The sequence below is a fragment of the Vanessa cardui genome, chromosome 30 (assembly GCF_905220365.1).
Source record: "Vanessa cardui chromosome 30, ilVanCard2.1, whole genome shotgun sequence".
Classification (NCBI taxonomy): Eukaryota; Metazoa; Arthropoda; class Insecta; order Lepidoptera; family Nymphalidae; genus Vanessa; species Vanessa cardui.
Genome location: NC_061152.1, coordinates 3,602,308 through 3,627,970, shown reverse-complemented (window position 1 = coordinate 3,627,970; position 25,663 = coordinate 3,602,308). Strand labels below are relative to the sequence as shown.

At 37.6% G+C, this 25,663-nt stretch overlaps 2 protein-coding genes across 3 annotated transcripts; one reads left to right on the top strand and one right to left on the bottom strand.

Annotated features, from left to right (window-relative positions):
- Positions 1–961: 961 nt before the first annotated feature.
- LOC124542364 (28S ribosomal protein S35, mitochondrial) lies at positions 962–5,228 on the bottom strand. The gene is made up of 2 exons (XM_047120340.1): positions 4,876–5,228; positions 962–1,799 (listed from the first exon to the last, which is right to left on the bottom strand). The coding sequence occupies exons 1-2, from the start codon at positions 5,092–5,094 to the stop codon at positions 993–995; spliced, it is 1,026 nt and encodes a 341-aa protein (XP_046976296.1). The 5' UTR covers positions 5,095–5,228; the 3' UTR covers positions 962–992.
- Positions 5,229–5,323: 95 nt separating this feature from the next.
- On the top strand, positions 5,324–25,439 carry LOC124542361 (zinc finger protein 521-like). Of its 2 annotated transcripts, XM_047120335.1 has the most exons (9): positions 5,325–5,769; positions 7,492–8,745; positions 10,464–10,581; positions 11,257–11,743; positions 13,040–13,476; positions 21,261–21,462; positions 21,991–22,174; positions 23,022–23,186; positions 24,544–25,439. In XM_047120335.1, the coding sequence occupies exons 1-9, from the start codon at positions 5,677–5,679 to the stop codon at positions 24,715–24,717; spliced, it is 3,114 nt and encodes a 1,037-aa protein (XP_046976291.1). In that variant the 5' UTR covers positions 5,325–5,676; the 3' UTR covers positions 24,718–25,439. The 2 variants fall into 2 exon arrangements, with proteins under 2 accessions (XP_046976292.1, XP_046976291.1); XM_047120336.1 differs by lacking the exons at positions 21,261–21,462; positions 21,991–22,174; positions 23,022–23,186; positions 24,544–25,439 and adding exons at positions 15,607–15,818; positions 16,212–16,389; positions 17,776–18,070 and having other exon boundaries at positions 5,324–5,769.
- Positions 25,440–25,663: the final 224 nt, after the last annotated feature.

The following is a 25,663-nucleotide window of genomic DNA, read 5'->3' as shown; positions in this document are numbered from 1 at the left end:
ACATCGGAGGACAATTACGGTACAGACTGTGTACAGTCAGAGTAAGAAAATCTTCTTCAGTTTTCAAATTCATTACTGATTAAGTCGTAAACTCTTATTACCTTTTGAATCTAAACATCAAATCATTGCGACGCAATATGTCATTCTCTATCGGTAACAGATTATCGCTCACACTGAGCACACGAAAATAGATCTTAAGGTGACGGACCTTTTCTTACCCTGACTGTACAAGTATTAACAATCCTGCTAATATAAAAAATGCGAGTTTTTGAGGATGGATGTATGTTTTTTGCTCTTTCACGAAAAATCTACTGAACGGATTTGGATGAAATTTTACAGTAATATAGGATATACATCAGAATAAAACATATACTACAAGTTATAATTATTTTATGTAATTCGGTCATAATTATATTATACGGCCTTCAATACGGTGTTATGACATTTGATTCTATATCATAATTTATACCACATTATTGAATTTACTTTATAATAGACAATTATTGTTGTAATTAATTGATCAATAATTTGTAAAACTGTCATTAATATTATTTTATCTGGCATAGCATTGAATACTGGCATGTAACACTATTTGTTATTTTAAAAATAATTGTGCTGTAATTAGAAAACAATTGGCGATAGCGTGAGATTGCAACTAAGATAGAGAGATTGGAGCATCATTGTAAAACGAGCATATTATTTTGGCCATTCCGAACTACTGAAATTACACGATACATAAAGTCCCCGTGTAAAGCCGGGGCGGGTCGCTAGTGTATAATAACGATACAGACTATAAAGAATAATTAATCAACGAATTTGTCAAATTGAGTCAAAGACGATGGCCCAATGGTAGATTTTATGCTTTACTCAAAATGCTTTTAAAGTAAAACAATAATACTAATTTAACCTGATTAAATATGAATTTAATGTATATATTACAAAATAAAAAAAAAATACAACATACAACTAATAATATTTATTTCTATTTACAATCAATTAGCAATTTTCTTCTCTGGCAACCCTAACAATTTCCTTACAGTTGTATCGTATTTATTCAATGCGAGATCACTTTCACCTTCATTAAACAATTCGGATACTGCACTTTTATACTCTACACCATTAGGAATCTTTGAAACGTCAAAATTTTTAATCTGTTCATCGTCTAAATTATTTTCTTCATTGTTTGACATTAAATACCAATTAACAAGATTCCTCTTCGAAGGGTTCAAATCGAAATCATAATATTCCATATCTTCCAAGCTCTTATCCGCTTCCCAATCCTCAACGGTCCACGATTCGTGGTAGCACGCTGTCAGGAGATAATTGACATAATCCAAGTTCTGTTTCCTAACTGGACAGCGATCAGCTGTCAACGTGACCAGATCGGTTTTCTCGTCATACTTATCCCCGACCAATCTCAGAAACTTGTCCCTGGCTCTCGCGTCCAGCTTCAAATTTGAGAGCTTCACACGCAAGGTCACAATACGAGCCAGCGGGTTCCTGATCGTTGGACTTGCATGGCAATAGTCTGAGCTAATTACTTCCATTGGATAATGCTTCTCGATTGCTTCTTCCGAGTTTAAGAGCTTCGGCCATGTTGTGCAGAATTTCTTTAGGGCTTCGCACTGACTCTTGACGACGGGTGGTGTCAGGTGGAGGAAGTTGGGTATTTTCATTAATTCCGCGTTCGCCTTCTTCCCTGGCGGTGCTTGGCCTTTTGGCACGTAGCCTTGACGGATTGGCAGTGGTACAGATGATGGGTGGAAGGACCTCGGACCAGGCCATACATTGCCCCAATTCTGTAATAATAGATTAAGATATATTAATTAGGGATATTTAAGTACAGTCTTACGATAATTAGGGAATAACATTTTAAATTTGGATATTTTAAAATTTTTCAAGTCATAACTAATAATATGGCAACAATGCCTGTCTGTTGCTGTTTTATAGATGAACTACTAAACCGAATTTGATGAAATTTGTTATACAGCAAATTTGAACACTAAAGAGAGCCAAAGGCTACCTGACGACCAACCCCTAATACGCAAGCGAAGCTGAAAGCGAGAACAAGTTATTCAAATTTTTATGTGAGGAACCAAAGTCTTTGCATTAATATTCATTTCACAATATATCATGGAATTCTTAGCGTGGGTTACGCGTAAAGAATCGCATTTAACAAAAAGACGTCTATCAAAATATCGCTGACATGGCCCAATAATGATCACAAGCACTCTTTATTTTCTTATACTTAATTTATGTTTCGAACTTGACGGTAACGGAAAACATTGTGCAAACACACGCAAATTTACTTGGTGGTAGGGCTTTGTGCACGCCCGCCTGGGTAGGTACCACCCACTCATCAGATATTCTACCGCTAAACAACAGTAAGCAGTATTGTTGTGTTCCGGTTTGAAGGGTGAGTGAGCCAGTGTAACTACAGGCACAAGGGACATAGCATCTTATTTGCAAGGTTGGTGGCGCATTGACGATGTAAGGAACAGTTAATATTTCTTACAGCGTCATTGTCTATGGGTGATGATGACCACTTACTATTAGGTGGCCCATATGCTCGTCCGCCAACCTATTTCATAAAAAAAATGTTAAACTCAAAACTGATATTTCTTTAATTCCTCATAATTAAAAAAAATCGTACCTAGCCATACTCTACTGAATAGTCAGTAATTTGTGGGCCAATGTAAATTGGTTTATAACAAGATACAAGAAAGCGTCCAAAATACCACTGATGCCAATTAAAAAATAATAATTAAAGATTGCTTGTATCGGAAAGTTATCTACGATCATCGCCGATGTACCACAAATTTGCCACAGATTTTAATCGTGAACTTAACTAGATACTGACTAGGGATTTTTGTGAAATCCCGCCAAAGTCATATATTTCACCACTGGTCATGTAATCTAATCTACCCCCAAGGGTGAGGAGAAATTTCGTGATGATAAAAATTTCGTACAGCATCAAATTTTATGGTGATCAGTTACTGATGGTCACATTTGGCCATCCACCTACAAAAACGCAATTCCATAAAAACTTTTTTCATTTTTATATGTGATGTAAGAAACATTAAACAATTGTTTACTGATATACAATAATGATTGATCAAATGGTATCTTAATTGATTTCCTCCGTGGTCATTGAAACCAGTAGTCCAACTGTGGCTTTGGCTGCAGTTTCGGAAAAACATTCGAAGAAGGCGCCGATATTAAAGTTGAAGTTATTATATGTATACATAATTTAAGATTATTACCGTCAGCTAAAGTTAAATTGTAGCAAAGGCAATCTAATTATAGAAGGAGCCGAGATGGCACAGTGGTTAGAACATGTGAATCTTAATAGATGATATCGGGGTTCAAACCCAGGGAAGCACCACTATATATATATGTACTTAATTTGTGTTTATAATTCATCTCGTGCTCGGCGGTGAAGGAAAACATCGTGAGGAAACCTGCATGTGTCTAATTTCATTGAAATTCTCCCACATGTGCATTCCACCAACCTGCATTGGAGCAGTGTGGTGGAATATATTCCAAGCCTTAATGGGAGAGGAAGCCGTCAGCCCAGCAGTGGAAAATTTACAGGCTGTTACTTTACAATCTAATTTTCTTTGGCTTAGACAGAAAATCAACTATTGATCGAACACAACACACTATTATAAGGCTATTATAAGATATACTAAAGCGCACAATTGTATACTACTACTACAAGAACACACACTTTGTACCCTAACTCTCATAATTAAAAAGCATTACCAATAAATAATAATAAATAAATATAACAAATAAATCTAGGAAAAGACAAATAGCTTTATGTGGTTTCAATGTCTGAGTTCCGAGGATTACTTAACCTACATACAATAAAAAAAATATCATCTGTTAACAATATTAGTTTATATTTGCTGTTCATATAATTAATGTCGATACACGAAACAGAAAATTAAGAAGTTGCATTTTTACATTGAAAAGTATGTACATAACTGCCTCCTGCCATGACCGATTGGCATCCCATTGAATTATAAGCAGTTACTAATACCAATACCAATAATAGAAAACAAATACCAAGAGCATATCTATCCCTTAAAAATAGCCAATATATTTAATCATTACTTAGTGGTTGTGCTTTGTGCAAGCCTTTTTGTGTAGTCCACTAATCATTTTATATTCTATCAAATAGTAGTGGTGGATTTACCAATAGCCTGAAGCCTAGGGCGGCAAATTTAGCCCAAATTTGTTATTATCTTACAGAAATAAAAAAAATCATATATCACCTAGATTATAATCATACTAATAACGGGAAAAAGCCGATGTAATGAGGACGATAGAACACAAATCATAAAATTGCAATTTCAGAATAAATGTGATTAAAATGATTGTGAACTAAACTAACGTATTCAATTTCAAAAGTCAGTAGGGTGCCACCAAGTGGTTACTTTCAGCCAAGAAATTGTTACTATAAGACATAATTACCAATTTTAACAGTGTCAATGCACCAACAACCTTAGGAACTAAGATAATATGTCTCTTGTGCTTTACTAGAACTAAGTACAGTTTTGAGGGTTCGGCCGAGATTTTTAATGATTTTTTTAGTCATGTAAAATTTCGATCGTAATATTTGAACACATAATTATCATCAGGCAATCTTCACCTATAGGCAGACAAAATCATCTTGTTTGTGGATTTTTTTGAGTGAATTTAATTACTGTAATTAGCTAAGACTGTATATTAAAGGTTGTAGACAATAGAGCGAATGATAGACAGGTATAAATACTTAGCTGAAGTATATAGTTTCGACAAAAGTAAAAATCATGAGAACACATAGATGAAATCCGTGGAAGCTCTGATCGATTTTATATGTTTACTCACTTGGTCTGTCGGCATTTTTTCCGACCTATCCGGCTGTATATCTGCTCTACGGGTTACTCTCTTCTGTGTTTTTCCCTTTTTGTGTAGAATATCCAAAACACGAAATTCTTCTTCATCCTCACCCTGTTTTACAGTTTCAGCGGTTGTTGAGTTGAAACGCCATAATATCTGAGCGTTGTAAGCCACACCGGGTTTATAATTTCTTATAAATAAACTCATTTTTATTTATCTATTTAAAATTACAAACTTATGACAGAATATTAAATAAGTCCATTTGTTATTTTGTAGGTTATATATTTAGAAATTTTCTAAATGTCAAAACTCTAAGAACACATTTCTTATTATATAATACACAATATAATAATTAAATAATTTGTTTCTTTTCAATTATATTTATTTTATTACGAAGTCTTATTTTTTATTTACATTTATTTAAATTGATTAACAAAAAAATTGAATAATTATCATTCCACAAAACAAACGTTTTCGAACGAATTTAACATTCTCACGAACTACCCGACTCGCGTGAAGAATGAAGATTAAACCGACAAAATTGTAATGCTATGAGTGTTGATATCACGTGTTCTATTTTGTTCGTTAAAATGAACTAACAAACAACTTTCAAGGGAAATATTTACGAAACAAGCTTACAACTAAATTAGTAGCATTATACTTGACAAACTTGATAGCTCGTGGAGTAGATTTTAAGTTTTAATTGTTTCCTTCTGTTAAACAAACTTTAAAACGTATGTGGCAAGTTATGGTGTTAATTTAACTATTATGAAATAGCAAAACCCAAAAATGGAGGAGAGTAGTAAGAAAAGATGTAGGAAATCAAAACTAGTGCCGCGGGAATATTTGGACTCTGACGATGAAAATATCGCTCAAATGCAGGTAGGCCACCATTTTGTCAGTTTTCTTACGAAATATGTATTAAATGTAAATGATATTAATAACAGTTTTAAAATAAGACTACAATTGTAGGGAATCGTTTTAAAATGTTTACTATACAAGTTGAAACTTTAATGTTTGTATAATTTTATTTTAGTTAATGTGGGTAGACTCGAATTACTGATAAACAAAAATCAAAATAAACAACATTATTAATGCCTATACGATATATATTATTAAATAAAATGATTTTTGAGTTATTTGATAAAGAATTATTTAATATATCAATATTGGTGACTAAATATTTTATGTTTTTGCAATCAATAATAATAAATACAAAAAAAATTACTACACACAACTTTATAATGTAGATGTAACATACAATATACATATATATATTACCTGTTATATACTTTATAATAAAGCATATATATTTATTCTCTTTTTCTATGATCTTCTGTCTCTCAAATATATTTTATCAGTGTATGTTCAGAAAGAACACAAAAATCTTGCACAATTTATTACTTGTGTAACTGCACAGTATGTAACTCTTGCAGAGCTATGTTTGACACCCCTTATAGTCAAATAATATATAACTATAAACTTATGTTTGATCAAAAATTATACATTTCATTGGAAATAAGACAAAATGTGGATTATTTCTGTTTAGCAATTGTTGTCATTGAAATATTAAAAGTGGTAATTTCAATGGTGACACTTTTCCTCCGGTGCATTTTCATACATGTTCCTTGCATAGGCTTTAAGCTTAATGAGGGGGTAAATTATCAGTTATGTCCAGCTTAATACTGGAAACTGTTGTCTATTATAAAATATGCCAAAAAGCACCTGTCAAGTAGAGTAGTAGTAAGATCATAATAGGTCTCTTCATGGCCTTAAATAAATATTATTTTGTACTTGTTGAGTCGAGATGGCCCATTGGTTAGAATGCGTGCATCTTAACCGATTATTGTGGGTTCAAACCCAGGCAAGCATCGCTGTTTCATGTGCTTAATTTGTCTTTATAATTCATCTCGTCCTCAGCGGTGAAGGAAAATTTCATAGAAATTCTGCCACATGTGTATTCCACCAACTCGCATTGGAACAGCGTGATGGAATATGTTCCAAACCTTCTCCTCAAAGGGAGAGAAGGCCTTTAGCCCAGCAGTGGGAATTTACAGGCTGTTGTTGTTGTTGTTGTACTTGTTTGCGTGTTGCTGCTGATGAAAGTCAGCTCAAACTCAAAATTATCTAGGTTTTATCCAGGTAATCGATCAGTAATTACATAATAAGGCTCCATACTTTATAATTTATCTGATCTTTTATATTTGAATCGAACTGTATCGATCAAGAGTAGCTCTTAGTACTTTGTTTCTGTTTGTATACGGTACAGAGAATGTTTTAGGCAATGGCATATGCATATATAATAAGATACCGGGAAATATAATCAATTTACCATTAACAAAATTTAACAAGATTAAGTAAGGCCATAGGCCACGGATTCCATCATAGTACTAAATTATTTTAAAGAGCAGTATTGTAAATATATTTATTTAATAAGAGCAACTATGCTTATTTGTTGCCGTTTCTTTTTGCTAGAGGCTGCTTTCCGAAACGGTGGTAGCATTTAATTATCGACGATTCAAGAACGCATTATTGTGAAGTTTACTTGAATGAAATTGATTATATGAGCATATGTAATAAAATATTTCTTTTCTTCAATTACAGAATGAAATCGAGGAGACAATAGCTAAAATTGACGCTCAATCAATATTAAGGAAGCTAGAACCTGGTTATTTTTCATCAAAACCTTTGGAATTCTCCGTAAAAGTGGAAGTAGAGGAATGCGACGATGATATCATAGTAATCAACAATGAAACTGATAATCAATCAGGTGACTTAAATATTAAAATACATTCAATAAGAAGCTTAAATGATACTCCAAGTACGACCAATAATCACGAGCACAGGTTAAACGAAGACGATATAAGAGATGCATTTGATTTAATAAGCACTAAAACAACAAGTATTGCCGATAAGTTGATTGAAATATACATGAGGAATGATTTCGGCAGAAAACAGGCGTATATCGCTGAGAGCGATATGGACAAAAAGTTGCAAATGAATCTTAAAAAGTGGAAAGTATGGTACGAAGCCGCACCACGTTTCAGGGATGCCCCTGGTATGTACATATGTTATGTCTGTGATATTGGCTGGTGGCACTTTTATGACTTCAGAGAACATGTAAAGAACCACGAGAGTCTTAATTATGGTGTGGAGGTGTCCTTCCAAGAATTAAAGGTGATAGCTTACAAGTTTTCCGTTAAACCGAGGATGGTACCCATCGAATCGGACTGTTGGAAATGTGGTAAGGATGTAACCGTTCATCAGGGTGTTAATTACACATGTATGGGTTGCCAAATGATGTTCCATTCGTGTAAAATGATGAGTATGCACGAAAGTGATTGTAAGAAATACAAGAGCCTGCTCAGCAACGCCGGTGTTGATACGTCAAAGATGTACCGTTGTCCGTTGTGTTTGTTCAAACATTGGATCAAAGAGCAAGTTTATAAACACTTAGTCAACTGGCACAGTGTGAGATCGGACAGGCCTGTATTTTGGACTAAGAATACATGCCATAAATGCAATATGAGCTATCACGATTTTAGACTACATGAATGCAAGCAACGTCCCATGATGTATAGTTGTCGGTTTTGCAGAAAGAATTTTCAATACAAATGGGTTATGAATTTGCATTTATCGAACTCAAAAAATAATTTACCGTGCAGGATATGTGGAAAGAGATTGCATAGAGGTTGTATGGAGGCTGCACACTTATTAGTCCATTCGAGGAATTATACCATGATGTTGAAATGTAGCCTATGTCTGGAGTCTTTGTATTACGCTGATTATTCATCTTTAATCGATCACAAAAATAGGTTTCACTTTGATGTTAATGAAGTGGATCCTTTCTTCGAGAAGGTATGGTGTTTTAGTTTATATTATGCCAGCGACTTGCTTGTTTGTAAATTAACAAAGAAGCTATAGTTAGGATATGTTACTCCTTATTATATAAACTTTCTGATACACTGGACAATGTCTGATGAGTTTATGATTGATTTTTAACCGACTTCAAAAAGTTATCAAGTCGTCTGTATTTTGTTTTTTCCTCGTTACCTAATAACTTTCCTAACTAAATTATATAATCGTAAATCGACTTTTATGTGGTCTCATATTATTCATTTCATTTTACTTAGGAAAACTCAAAAATATATTTTGAATACGTAATTATGTTTATTACTTTTTAGTGCATATTAATTTGTTTCAAAATAGTGTTTTGTTTGAAGTCGGTTTTTATTTATGTTCAAATTTTCATTTATTTATATTACAATACTATTTCAATTAACTACTTATATCCAATTGAATTTAACTTCTAATAACAGTTTCGTCGACGTTCAAAACGCTAATACATAGCAAAATATCATAGATTAGCTGTGCCGTAGTTTGAATTTACCAATATATTATTGTAGCCTAAGTTACTCCTTATTATATCAGTTATCTGCCCGTGAAAGTCCCGTCAAAATCGGCCCAGCCGTTCCAGAGATTAGCCGGAACAAACAGACGGATAGACAAAAATTGTAAATAATGTTATTTTGGTATATGTACCGTGTGAGTAAAAAATGGCTGTTTTAATCTATACTAATATTATAAAGAGGTAAAATTTGTTAGTTTGTAAATTTGTATGTAGGGGGTAATCTCTGGAACTCATAATCATATTCTAAAGTTTTTTTAACTGGCAGATAGATACATTATTCCTGAGTGCTATAGGCTATAAATTGTTTCTATAACATGTATATTAACCGAGCTATCACAACTTTTGTATAGCAAGTCGGAAAAAAATGTCTCATAAAACAGAATTATTAGCGTGCGCTGTCTAAACAGTTGCTTAAAATTAAAAACAATGTATGGCTACCTGGTTCGTTTTAATTATTTCTACAAAAACGTCCGCGTTACCATATCTCTATCTACACTAATATTATAAAGAGGAAAAGTTTGGTTGTAATGAATAGGCTCAAAAACTACTGGACCGATTTTAAAAATTCTTTCACCATTCGAAAGCTAAATTAATCCCGCATAACATAGGCTAAATTTTATTTTGAAAAAAAAAAAATAGGGTTCCGTAAGATATTTTGGGTTTTTCGGACAAAAAAGGAAAAAATCTACCAAAAAAGTTGATTTTTTGCGTATGATGCCTAAACTATAAAAGATAGAACTATAAAATGTTCTAACTCCGGTCCTTAGAGGGCATAATGGCCTCCGACCCTAAGAACCTCATCAGATTCGTGGCTGATGTTGGTCTGGCTGAGGTCTTGTGATCACGAATTTGAGGTTTATCACAATAGATCCAAGCGCCGGTTGCAGTAATTCTTCTAATGTGACCGTGCCTCAGCAGTAGGGATATTAGAAGACTGATTATGAACCGTTATCTACGCGGGCGAAGCCGCGGGCGACCGCTAGTCTTATATATACTAATACGCGAGCGAACCCGCGGGCGGCCGCTAGTATTACAAACAGACACTCCAATTTTATTATATGTATAGGTTAACCAAGCTCTTGACCAATGGCATAGCTTCAATTTGCTATCAAATGCTGTTTATTTAACTTTTTCAAGTGTTGTAATACAAAGGTTTGATTTTCAGGTTATTGTGCCAAAAAAAGTATTGAATATGCAAGAAGCTGATCTCACCGAAGCGATGGAACCAAGTAATTTGCAGTCAACCCAGCAAGGCTTTGATGGTGCTTGCCAAGGTCTGATAGGTATGTTTTTTATGGTATAGGTTGGCGGACGAGCATATGGGCCACCTGATGGTAAGTGGTCACCATCACCCATAGACAATGACGCTGTAAGTAATATTAACTATTCCTTACATCGTCAATGCGCCACCAACCTTGAGAACTAAGATGCTATGACCTATAGCTACCGCTAACTCACACTTCAAACCAGAACACAACAATACTGAGTACTGTTGTTTGGCGGTAGAATAACTGATGAGTGGGTGGTAGCTACCCAGACGGGCTTGCACAAAGCCCTACCACCAAGTTTCAATTCATGAATCATATCAAAATCTGTCATAGATTATAGAAAGTAAGATTATATTTATTTATAAATAATATAATGGTAAGCACAAGTAACAAGATATTAGTTTGTATAGAAAGAAATTGTAAGACAAATTTTAATATGATATGATAAGGTTTTGGACTCAGGATATAATCTGTCCCAGATGCAATGAAATTGGTTGACATTTTCATAGATCATAGGGTCATAGATTCATTTTTGTATACTAAGTACTTCAATAATGTCAACTATTGCTGTGCCATTTTAAGTGGCATAGAAAAATAATTAAAATACTGACCTAGGAAATAAGTTTTTATTGTAACTAACAAAACAAATTGTAGAACAACAAAAAAATCATAATGATTTATTAATTTCAGATACGATAACAGACAAACAAGATAATACAGATGAAAATCATGATCAACAGAAAGGTTGTTTCGATCAGGGATTAGACATAAAAGTAACGGTCATAGACAAATCGACTGTACAGAGAATAATAAACGAAACACAGAGACAAACAGAGGAAACAAACATCAATACCATAGACACACGAGCTGAGGATAGCAAAGACGCTGTGAAAATGATACCATCACTAAAAACCTATAAGAACAAAAATAAATCCACTAATGACAGTGTTGCCACGTCAAATGTGAATCAGGAGATTCAAATTAAATATGAAATTCCCGATGAATTTGAAATTTCAAATGTTGTGAGTGTTAAACAAGAGAGTGATTCAGTTAATGAATTTGTTGAAATTGAAACTATCGTTAAAAATGAAGTTGAGGATGTTGACTTGGAACGGTGTGATACGAACGAGGGCAATGTCCTATATCAAGTTGTACCGGAGATACCTAGGTTGACTAGGTGAGTGTATTTATTAATAATAGGTATAACACTGGGGACTAGGTCCGTGGTGACGTCACCAGCTCTTGTTGACCTTGAGAATTATTATGTTACCGTTGATTTTTTTTATTTGATGGTAAGTGGTCACTACCGCCCATGTACAATGGTTCTGTAAGAAATATTAACCATTCATTTCTAAAATAAAACGTTCAACCCCTATTTCACCCCTTAAGGGGTAGAGACACTCCTTAGTGGGTGTCATGATATGATATTTCAGAACTGTATATCAACAGGCTGAATGTAAGTTTTATGCTTCTAGTTCTTAAAATGACAATACTTTCATATAATCTTTCATCCCCCTTTTCAACCCTTTTCTCAATTAAAAAGTACCCTATGTCCTTTCTTAGGTTATAGACTATTTGTGTACCAGATTTCATTAAAATCGGTCCAGCAGTTAGCGTGAAAGCGAGACATACAGGCAGAGTTACTTTCTCATCTATATACATATAATAAAATTGGAGTGTCTGTTTGTAATATTAAAATAGCCCTTTTTTACTCAATGCATATGTTATACACGGTACATATACCGAAATAACATTTTTTACAAGTTTTTTTTTTTATGGTATAGGTTGGCGGACGAGCATATGGGCCACCTGATGGTAAGTGGTCACCATCACCCATAGACAATGACGCTGTAAGAAATATTAACTATTCCTTACATGGTCAATGCGCCACCAACCTTGGGAACTAAGATGTCATGTCCCTTGTGCCTGTAGTTACACTGGCTCACTCACCCTTCAAACCGGAACACAACAATACTGAGTACTGTTATTTGGCAGTAGAATAACTAGATGTTTTGACGGTCTGTCTATTTGTTCCGGCTAATCTCTGGAACGGCTGGACCGATTTTGACGGGACACTCACTGTCTGATAACTGATATAATAGGGAGTCACTTAGGCTACAGAGATGTATATTTTTTCGTGGGCACAGCTAGTTTATGATATAAGTACAACAACAACAACAGCCTGTAAATTCCCACTGCTGGGCTAAAGGCGTCCTCTCCCTTTTGAGTAGAAGGTTTGGAACATATTCCACCACGCTGTTCCAATGCGGTTTGGTGGAATAGACACGTGGCAGAATTTCTATGAAATTTGTCACATGCAGGTTTCCTCACGATGTTTTCCTTCACCGCTGAGCACGAGATGAATTATAAAGACAAATCAAGCGCATGAATCAGGGTGCTTGCCTGGGTTCGAACTCGCAATCGACTCGTCAATGTACTTGATACAAGTAATGAGTAACGATTTGATTTTCAGACGTAAATACACGAAAAGGAAAAAGGGTCACGTCAAAATGACAGAAGCGAAGTATTCAAAGTATACGATGAATGCATACACGTGTACGAAATGCAACACGACCTCACAGACCCTGAGGAAGTATCTCCAGCATTTCGAGGCACACAATTACAAGCAATCGGCCTGCCCGAAGTGCTTCAAGCAGTTCCCCGCCTCCCAGACCCTCATCAGCCACGTGAACTACCACATAAAGAGTAACTACGTGATGATCCACGCGATAAGGGATTCGGAACAGGAGACAGACTGCAGGTACCAGTGCAGGAAGTGTAAGATGACCCTCAGCGTGGAAGAATTCTTCCAGCACTGGGAGACACACCTGGAGATACATGATATAGCGAACGATGAGAGTGTTAACTTTGTGGATATGGACGAGAAACCCCTTCTGAAGGATATGCTGAGTGAGTACTGACTTTAAAATTATAGTAAAGTAAAGTAAAGTAACGGCCTGTAAATTTCCCACTGCTGAGATAAGGCCATTTAGGAGAGGGTTTTGGAACATATTCCAATGCGGGTTGGTGGAATGCAAATGTGGCAGAATTTCTATGAAATTTGTCACATGCAGGTTTCCTCAAGATGTTTTCCTTCACCGCTGGGCACGAGATGAATTTTAAAGACAATTAAGCACATATATATAGTGGTGCTTGTTTGGGTTTGAACCCGCAATCATCGGTTAATATGCACGCGTTCTAACCACTGGGACATCTCGACTCACAAATTTCCCACTGTTAGCCTAAGATCTCCCCTCCCATTGAGGAGATTTTTTTTACTACTAGTATACATTTGCCGAAAAATATCAAATTAAGAGTTCCATATTTAAATAGCGCGCGAAAACGCTACTTGGATAATATGACGTTGAAATGGGGTTAGTGACGTCACTTTCCTGTATTGTATGCTGTGGTACGTACAATCCATATACAGTAGGTAAACGCAGTAAACAAGCAAGTGACGTCATCATAAACCCGACCAATCAGGCACGTTTTGAGTCACGTGACAAACGTTTCAAATATGCATTCTGATTAAATTAAGTATCGTTTCCAACTTTTGTTAGTAAATATCCATTGTTAAACTCACTATATATACTGATTATGATAATTGACAATTTATTTTTCGCCTCCGCCAGTGAGGTCATTAAGGAAAAATTGTAAAACGTTCTAACGTTCTAGAAATGTCTATTTGTTTTCTAGAAATTAATTTCGAACGCTGTAATATTGAGTGTTTTTGCCAATTTTTCAAATACATTATCTGCCTGTAAATTTAGCCTATATAAAGCCTCCTCTCCCTATGAGGAGAATATTAGGGACATTTCACCACGCTGCTCAAATTCGGGTTGGATACGCATGTGGCAGAATTTCGCTGAAACTAGACACACGAGATAAATTATTATAATTGGTCCGCCATTGTGGGTATGCCGCCATGTTGGATTTAGAATGACGTCACACTGTTAATCATGCATTGTCATCCGAACTGAACGTGCTCACCAAATTTCAGCCCAATCGGTTGATGGCAAGTGGCTTAAAATTGAGTTGTAAGATTTCACCCGAACAATCATACATTGCAAGTTAAATAAAAGCTTGTAAAAACAAATTAGGCACGTGAATATTCAGTGCTTGGGTTTGAACCCGCAATCATCGGTTAAGATGCACGCGTTCTAACCAAGCGACTTCAGTGTGACAAATCCAGCGTCGATTCAAAATCACAAGAATAATTCGTAGCGTTATTCACCTGATTTTTGTCCCAAAATATTTCCAAAATAAGTATGGCGTATCAGTAATTTTATAGGATTGAAAAAGAAGTAAAAAGCATAAGGATTTATTTTATTTATTAACTAGCTACTCGCCCGGGTTTCGCACGGGTCCAATAGGCTATTTGTCTGATTTTTAAAATCCATTTTATATTATTTAATAGAGGTTAAGGAACCCAGTAAAAGTTGATTTTTTTTATTTCTAGTACATATTTGCCGAAAAATATCATATTAAAAATCCCATATTTAAATAGCGAGCGAAAACGCTACTTGGACAATATGGCGTTGCAATGGGTTCGGTGACGTCACTTTGCTGTATTTTAATCTGTGGTACATATAGTAGAAAAGCAAGGTCAACAAGAAAGTGACTTCATCACAAGCCCGGCCAATCAGGAGCGTTTTGTGTCACGTGACAAACGTTTGAAAATATGCATTTTTATTTATGGATTTTTGAATAAATTAGGTATTATTTTCAAGTTTCGTTAGTAAATAATCATTTTTAAACTCATAATATACACTAATTACAATAATTCATAAATTTAATTTCGCATTGTCAAATAGCCTATTGTGAATATGCGATATCTATTTTTGAGTTCATTTTAAAGAACTCCATGTAGTACAGACCACAAGTGTAAACAAGAATTAAAACGCTAATTTATTGCGGTTTCAAAATTTCGCGCGAAAACGGATCTATATTTCGTATGACGTCACTCCTGTCCACTAGCCCACTTATGTTTTGAGATATTTTTTTTGGAAATATTTAAAATGGACCATTTATCAATATCAGGTGACCATAACTATACAATCGATACTCCGAGAAAGACCCGTGTTGACGTGTGTTTTGTGCCAATGTGTTCTTCTACCTCAACGAAGTTTCCGAATAAACTGTTCTTGACTGGACCTTCCGATCTCAAACTGAGGAAGAAGTGGTTTCAAGCCGTGAAGAGGAGTATGTTTTCCCCGAAAACTATAATACGATGTTGTGAAGACCACTTTGACGTAAGTTACCGAATAAAATTGTCTTACACTTGATGTAGCATCGGCAAATTCAATAAAACCGATCACTGATTCACACGACCAACAGAAACAGCTCCCTATCGCGCCGTTCGACGCTATTCGTCGCTATAGATTCCCGCGTCAGTTCGACCCGAGACAGCGAGTGCGTGTAAAGCGACGCGTCGAATTGACGAATATATTAGGTCACATGATATTACAAGTTATTACGTTGGTGTAAAGATCATATTCGCATGAGAAATACATATTGATAATTTGGGATAGCGTACTCAATTCGGATGTGATCGGTTTTACGAATTTTGCCGATGATACATCTAAGTTGTGTCGTACTATACTTACATAATACTTGCCAAACTCGTCGTTAATTTAATTTTACAGCTCGAGAACGATGTCGAGAATTGGATGAAATTTAAAATGATCGGGGGGAAACTTTTTCTGAAGAAACATGTGGTACCACACATCTTCGAATGCCAGAATCGAATGGTACCATTGAAACCTAGATCAGCAGCAATGAAAAGGAAAGTCGAAATTCTTTAGAGCATTGGAAATGCTCCAGGTATGATGTAAATTGATTCTATATAATGTTACTAGTGACCAGTCCCAGCTTCGCACGACATTTTTTATGTTTTTTTGGTGCTTTTTTCCGACATGGTATAATTGTCGTTCTATTTCAACTTATTTACAACAACAGCCTGTAAATTCCCACTGCAGGGCTAAAGGCCTCCTCTCCCTTCGAAGAGAAGGTTTAGAACATATTCCACTGCGGGTTGGTGGAATACACATGTGGCAGAATTTCTATGAAATTTGTCACATGCAGGTTTCCTCACGATGTTTTCCTTCACCGCTGAACACGAGATGAATTATAAAGACAAATTAAGCACATGAATCAGCGGTGCTTGCCTGGGTTTGAACCCGCAATCATCGGTTAAGATGCACGCGTTCTAACCACTGGTAGAGCAGATAAACCCTATTAATTATATACCTATACCTTATCTATATCTATTAGTGAAAATCGCATGAAAATTGGTCAGTAGTTTTAGACTTTATCGCGAAGATACAGACATATATGGCCGGGGGGCTTTGTTTTATTATACGTAGTGATAGTGATTACAATAATGATTAATTTCTAATGAAGTAATTATTTTAAGAGAGTTCGTAACAAAATATTAATTGTAGGTGTCCATGTATCGTTATAAACGAGGGAAAAAAGTTGAGGTAGAAATGAAAGTACCCCAAAAGTACTGTAGCTTTGTCACCTAAACAAGTTAATTTAAGTTATTGTACAGTCCGAGTAAGAAAACCAAATTCATTCCTTTGTCAAACTGTTATGACCTTTTGTAACTAAAGCACTAAACTGACAACTGCATATAAAATTAAACTTACATAGTTACAGCTTGGTTCAAAATAGTGCAACATCTTCGGACTACGTCTAGTTTTATATCGACATGAAATTTCTTTAATGGCGTAATTAGTCGTAGATGTGATATCTTCTACTGAATTGTCAAAATATGTCTGTCAGTGTCATATGTTCTCGATCGGTAACAGATTATCGCTCATACTGAGCACGCGAAAATAGATCTTAAGGTGACGAATCTTTTCTTACACTGACTGTACAATATCATTACTCAGTATAAAACAAAGTCGCTTACCACTGTCCCTATGTATGCTTAGATCTTTGAAATTATGCAACGGATTTTGATGCGGTTTTTATTAATAGATAGAGCGATTCGAGCGGAAGGTTTTTGTATATAATACACGGACAATATAGTAAAGAAACACTGATAATTGTAGAAGTTTCTAATGTGATGTCGTAAATAAACAAATTCTGTAGAATATTTAGTATCAGTATTGCACCCGTACGAAGCCGGGGCGAATCGCTTGTTTCAGATTTTTATCTCAGAATATTTTGGTGGTCGCACTTTTGATTTGAAATTCTTTGCAGAATCTGGATTAATGGACATTTCACCATCTGGAGCTTGTATCATGACAGATAGAGGTTTCAAGGACATCGAAGGAGCGTCAGCAAAAAACTCGAGTTGATTAGACCTACCTAAATACCGTTAGAAAAGAAAATTTCAAGATATGTACTAAGGTCAAAGAAAATTAGCAAGCCTTAGACTATTCAGAAGATGTGAATTTTCTTTTCAAACCATGCCTATGTTGACCATTTTTTAATTCCCAATCCATACTAATATTATAAATGTAAATATAAATAAATATATATGAGACAACATCACATACATTACTCTGATCCCAATGTAAGTAGCTGAAGCACTTGTGTTACGACGGTAACACATACACCCAGACCCAAGACAACATAGAAAACTAATGGTAATCTACATCGACTCGGCCGGGAATCGACCCTGGGACCTCAGAGTGGCGTAACCATGAAAACCGGTGTACACACCACTCGACCATGGAGGTCCTCGAATGTGAAAATGTGAAAGTAACTTTGTCTGTCTGTCGTTCTTTCACGACCAAACCGCTGAACCGAATTTGATGAAGTTTGCTATGAAGCAAACTTGGACTCCAAAGAAGGACATAGGCTACTTTTCTTGCCTGACACGTGACAACCAAAGTCTGAAAACGCGAACGAAGACGAGGGCAATAACTAGTTTAGACTATAGCATAGTTTGCCGTGCGCTTGACAATTTAAAATCGTTAATTAAAATTGAATAAAGAACTGTATATACAAAACATAGTTTTATTTATTTTTTTCTTTGGTATAGGTTAGCGGACGAGCATATGGGCCACCTGATGGTAAGTGGTCACCATCACCCATAGACAATGACGCTGTAAGAAATATTAACTATTCCTTACATCGTCAATGTGACACCAACCTTGGGAACTAAGATGTTATGTCCCTTGTGCCTGTAGTTACACTGTCTCAGCCTTCAAACCGGAACACAATAATACTGAGTACTGTTGTTTGGCGGTAGAATGACTGTTGAGTGGGTGGTACCTACCCAGACGTGCTAGCACAAAGCCCTACCAAGTAAAATAAAATTTACTGTAAGGTTATATAAAAGATTAGCTTGTAACTTATGTAACCGATGATTGCGGGTTCAAACTGAATATTTATGTGCTTAATTTGTGTTTATAATTCATCTCGTGCTCGGCGGTGAAGGAAAACGAAGTTTGCAAGTGTCTTATTTCAACGAAATCCTGCCACATCTGAATCCACAAATTGGAACAGCGTGGTAAAATATGTTCCAAACCTTCTCCTCAAATTAAGGGGAGGCCTTAGCCCAGCAGTGGGAAATTTACAGGCAGTTAATGGTAACACTTGAAAACTCGGCACTTTCCACAAGTAAATTACAAGCCTGTCAACAACAGTAATGTTGGTTAATCACAATTGGCTATTTGACAATGCGATAAATAAATTGTGAATTATTATAATCAGTGTATATTATGAGTTTAAAAATGGTTATTTACTTACGAAAGTTGAAAATAATACTTAATTTATTCAAAAAGCAATAAATAAAAATGCACTTTTTCAAACGTTTGTCACGTGACACAAAACGCTCCTGATTGGCCGGGCTTATGATGAAGTCACTTTCTTGTAAACTTTGCTTTTCTACTATATGTACCACAGATTAAAATACAGAAAAGTGACGTCGCCGACCCCATTGCAGCGCCATATGGTCCAAGTAGCGTTTTCTCTCGTTATTTAAGTATGGAATTTTTAATATGATATTTTTCGGCAAATATGTACTAGAAATAAAAAACACAACTGTTACTGGCTTCCTTAACTTCTACTAAATAATATAAAATGGATTTTAAAAACCAGTCAAATAGCCTATTCTGCGACTGAATATGATTCAACAGCTAGAAGTTATACAACATTTAATGATTATTAAAAACACTTTTTAGGCTTACACTGTGCACTTGTCAGCTATGAACGATATATTTTATAAAAATGAATGGACTTTATGTACCGTAAAATACGCCAATTTTATATACAACAACAACAACAGCCTACTAAATTCCTACTGCCGGGCTAAAGGCCTCCTCTCCCTTTGAGGAGAAGGTTTGGAACATATTCCACCACGCTGTTCCAATGCGGGTTGCTGTAAGTTTAATACACTTTTAAAATAGTTGTTCACTTCAAAAATATATCTTTTAATTTGTTATAATTAATTAATTAGTACGAATGGGTAGACGACGTATGCGTATCGTACCGTCACGCGTGACGTTATGATATCATCGGTTAAGATGCACGCGTTCTAACCACAGGGTCATCTCGACTCTTCATATGAAAGGAACTAATTTTATACTTCGATATCACTCGTTCCAAAACCTTACAACTTAATCCCCAAAACACCCCCCGCCTACGGCTATGTCGAGGGTGTTATAAACACCCTTTGTAGACCGCACAACCTTGATCCAAGATCTCCATTATTTACTTAGCGGAGCCATTTGAAAGGTGCGAGCAATATATAAGGATCACACTGTTATTCTGTACTACAGAGGCGATTCCCGTTCTCAGTGCCGTAGCTATCGTAGGGCTAGGAGTAGTAAATGGCTACCAGGTTGTCGATCAAACAACCTGGTAGCCATCGGGGTGCGAAGTCAGCAGAAGGTCCAACAAGGAAGATGTATGATCTTCCACGTCCGATATTTGCGTTGCGAGATGACCAGTTGTGTCAATTCGTACACTTAAGCGAAATCGACAACGGATCTACCCTTACGATCGGTAGTGAGTGATCCAAGCCATTCGTCAGGTATTAAAATCGCCAAGAATTACGATCTCAGCGGCTGGGATCTGTAGCCATTTGGACGTGCTCAACCAGTCAGTCGGTTTCGGCATTACTGCTATGGAACCTATAAAGGCACGCGTAGATTCTCGGATGGTCGGCGCAGTCTACACGCAACCAGATTATCGATAAGTAGGCCAGATACCCTTCAAGGCTGCTGAGATGTCGAGAGCATCTCTGACGTAAACGCACACCCCAACTCGTGGAGGAAAGGAATGTTCTAATTCGTACCCGGGGTAATAAAGAAAAGTCGTATCGGCAGGAGAGGAAACCTAGGTTTCAGTAAAAAAGATGAAGGCTGGCTTCGCCGTCTTAAGGTGACAGTGAGATTGGAGTTGAGTCCCCTTATGTTACAGTAGTCCAAAGTGAGAGTAGTGTAGGGGTGGGTAGGGGTTGCCTTATGCATTCTGCTCCGCTTGGCCCGAACGGTGACCAAAATTTCCTCTTTCCCCCAACCCTTACTGACCATCAAGGTTATTAACTGATCTTCTAGGTAATATCAGCTGGTTTTGTTTTTAAGATACGTTTCGTTACTTTACAAAGTCCTACGGTGATAGATTAACGGGTCAAACTGATCTTTTTTGGGGTCCGACCGACCTTAGAAGAACCGGCGGGTTTTCCTTTTTAATAAAAAGGTCAAATTTATTAAACGCACGGCGTGTCGTTCCAGTGATCCTCCAGGGGGCGGACCCGGGCGGTGCCTTGCAGCGCTTTCCGCGCACGTGCGCGCTTTGCTCCAAGCGCTTCGAGCGCCGTAACGACTGCAAGCGCCACTACATCGAGCACCTGCTTGGAGACGCGCTCGCCGAGCGCGCGCGCCGCGGCGGTATCGCGTGCCAGCTGTGCGGGCGCGCCTTCCAGCGCGGAGACGCGTGAGTGGCCCGCTCGTACCGCCCCCCCCCCCCCCTCCCCCCGGGCGCGCCTTCCAGCGCGGAGACGCGTGAGTGACCCGCTCGTAAAACCCCACCACCAACCCCCCCCCCACAACACCCCCCCCCCCCGGGCGCGCCCTTCAAATCAAATCAAATCAATTTTATTCAAGTAAACTTCACAATGAATGACGTTTTTGAATCGTCAATAATCAAATACTACCACCGTTTCGGAAAGCAGCTTCTAGCGAGAAGAAACGGCAAGAAACTCGCATACGTTGCTCTTTTCAAATAAACACATTTACAATGCTGTTACTGACAGTAATTAGCGTCCTATCATGGAACCCGAGCCTAACTCCAGGCGTACTCTAAAAAGTACTCTTTTAATGAATAGTATGATTTATTTATTAATTTAGTCTTGATAATATTTTTAAATTTTGTAAATGGTAAATTGATTATATTTTCCATTGCCCAAAAACGTTCTATTTACCGTATGCAAACGGAAACTTTAGCCAAATGCTCTTGTTTCAGGTACAAGCGGCACATGCGCGAACACGCCTGCCTGCCGATCTATAAGTGCGAGATATGCGACAAGGCTTTCAGCGATTCGAGCAACTTTTGCAAGCACAAGAAGGTGCACAATCTATCGGTTGTCGTGTGCGACATCTGCAACAAGAAATTCAGCAATAAGAACTTTCTAATCAAGCACATCAAGGTGAGTTAAGTTGGTATGTACTCGGCGTGCAGTAACGCGTTTTATTTCGACATACATACGTCGCCAAATCGTACACAATTACACATTGCTGTGACGACTTATCGACCTCACAGTCCGCGACCAAAAACAAAGCTTAATGGCGGTGATTCAGTTTCGCGCGCTTTTTTTTTATGGTATAGGTTGGCGGACGAGCATATGGGCCACCTGATGGTAAGTGGTCACCATCACCCGTAGACAATGACGCTGTGAGAAATATTAACTATTCCTTACACCGTCAATGCGCCACTAACCTTGGGAACTAAGATGCTATGTCCCTTGTGCCTGTAGTTACACTGTCTCACCCTTCAGACCGGAACACAACAATACAGAGTACTGTTATTTGGCGGTAGAATAACTGATGAGTGGGTGGTACCTACCCAGACGGGCTCGCACAAAGCCCTACCACCAAGAGCTTTTGTTTTTTTTTTTCTTCACTTCTTTGCGTTGGAGCCAATTGCACGGATACAGGAGCTCCTTAAAATACAGCAGAAGCAACTCAGAATCGTCGCTAGCCGACATCATCGTAGACGTTGGCATTGAAATTTTCACTAATTTTAATAAAAACCAACTATGCCTATAACTAAATCACTCCTTATAACATGAGCTATACGCCAATAAAAGTCCCATTGAAATTGGTCCAGTCATTCCAGAGATAAGCCGTAACAGACGGACACTCCTATTCTATTATATGTGCAGACACGATTGTGGCGCGTAGCTCCGTCTCGCTCACACTACGCAATCCCCTCTAATGCTGTTTCTCGCTCGCACGCCAAGCGGACAATAACGAATAACAATTGCCGGTTTCCAGATGCACCAGGTCGTGAAACCAATCAGCTGTGAGACCTGCGACAAGCTGTTCTACACGCAGTCGAGCTACAACAAGCATCTGAAGAGAAACCGCTCGCGTGTAAAGTGCCCCCTATGCTCCTCGACCCACGGTTCGCTGCGGGAGAAGTGGGACCACATGTGGCAGGTGACTGGTATAGCATGGCGGACGAGCGTATTGACCACCTGATGGTCACCATCACCCACAGACAATGACGCTGGAAGATATATTAACTATTCCTTACATCGTCAGTGTCAACCTTGGGAACTAAGATGTTATGTCCCTTGTGCCTGTAGTTACACTGGCTCATCCTTTAAACCGAAACAACAATACTGAGTACTGTTGTCTTAAATTTTCGCGATTACACATTGAAATAAAACTAGTTATAACGGATTTGAATCGCGTGTATTAATTATTTTTGATTTCCCGTGGTCAGCGTTCGTGGTCACGGATAGACTGTCTACCCGTGACCACGAACGCTGTAAAGTGCTCGATACGTCGGGATGTCAAAAATAAATAATATACGCGATTCAAATCCGTTATAACTAGTTTTATTTCAATAAAGCCCTACCATCAAGTAAAGGCTTGTAGTGCGAGTACCACCCACGTGTCGTATATTCAACAATATTCAGTGTTGTTGTGTTTCGGTTTTGAGGATGAGTGACCCAGTGTAATTACTACAAAAGACATAACATCGTAACACCCAATGACTTTGTTGGTGGTAATGTAGGGTCGTTAGTGACCACTGACCATCACCTGGTCAATTTCCTTGGTCCATATAAATATATATTGGACAACATCACATACATTACTCTGATCCCAACGTATGTAGCTAAAGTACTTGTGTTATGGAGAATCAGAAGTAACGACGGTACAACAAACACCCAGACCCAAGGTAACATAGTTCCCACTGCTGAGATAAGGCCTCCTCTTCCATTAAGGAGAGGGTTTTTAACATATTCCACCACGCTGTTTCAATGACAGTTGGTGGAATGCACATGTGGCAGAATTTCGATGAAATTTGTCACATGCAGGTTTCCTCGCGATGTTTTCCGTTACCGAGCACGAGATGAATTATAGACACAAATTAAGCACATATATATAGTGGTGCTTGTGTATGAACCCGCAATCATCGGTTAAGATGCACGCGTTCTAACCACGCGGCCATCACAGCTAACATAGAAAACTCGGATTGGCGTACACTCATCATATGTTACATATAGAGTGAATACTAATACTTTTGACGACCTCCGTGGTCGAGTGGTGTGTACACCGGTTTTCATGGGTACGCCACTCTGAGGTCCCGGTTTCGATTCCCGGCCGAGTCGATGTAGATTGCCATAAGTTTTCTATGTTGTCTTGGGTCTGGGTGTTTGTGGTACCGTTACTTCTGATCTTCCATAACACAAGTGCTTCAGCTACTTACATTGGGATCAGAGTAATGTATGTGATGTTGTCTCATATTTATTTATTTATTTATTTATTTATTTATTTATGTTCCCAGGTTCACAAAGAGAGGAAATACGAAGCGGACTGTCCGCTTTGCAAGAAGTCGTTTCGGAAGTATCTTGACGTGAAGCAGCATCTCCGGGAACACCACAATGAGGAGCAGTACTTCTACTACCGGTCGCGCCTGAGTCCCGGCAGGAGACGCGCCCGGGAGCTCCCCGGGCTCTGAGCTGTCTCCCTCTAACTCCACAACGGCCCGTCTGCGAGAGAGAGATGGAGCGACTGTCGAATCGATTGCGATGACACATCACGGCCAGTCTGCGAGAGAGAGATGGAGCGACTGTCGTAATTACGATGTGACATCAGTGTCGTCTCTTTCTCGCATATCGCTTAATGTTAAGTTAAACAAAGACAGTGCGAGAGAGAGATGGAGCGACTGTCGAACTAATTACGATGTGACATCAGTGTCGTCTCTTTCTCGCATATCGTACAATGTTACGTTAAACAAGGACAGTGCGAGAGAGAGATGGAGCGACTGTCGTAATTACGATGTGACATCCGTGTCGTCTCTTTCTCGCATATCGTACAATGTTACGTTAAACAAGGACAGTGCGAGAGAGAGATGGAGCGACTGTCGTAATTACGATGTGACATCAGTGTCGTCTCTTTCTCGCATATCGTACAATGTTAAGTTAAACAAGGACAGTGCGAGAGAGAGATGGAGCGACTGTCGAAATAATTACGACGTGACATCCGTGTCGTCTCTTTCTCGCATATCGCTTAATGTTAAGTTAAACAAGGACAGGGCGATATCCAATGATATTCTAATAAACAGATATGTTATATCCATACTAAACAACAGAAAAAAGTGTGCCGCGCCGGGGACCGTTTATTTTACATTTCGTTACAAGTAAAAAGGACAGCTTGATAAAAACAATAAGTAAAAGGGATAACTAGATGTTTTAATTACGCAAAACGTATTACTACGTAATTATGATGTATTATAACGTATTACTACGTAAAACGACTAAAGGAAAACGTCCCAATTGGGACGTTTTCTAGTCTTCACTTTTTGCGCGTTAATGACATATCTGTTTACTAGAACATCATTGGCGACATCTGATAGTTAATACAAATGGAAAGCCTGGAAGTGTAGGGGACTGACGGCGGCTGGA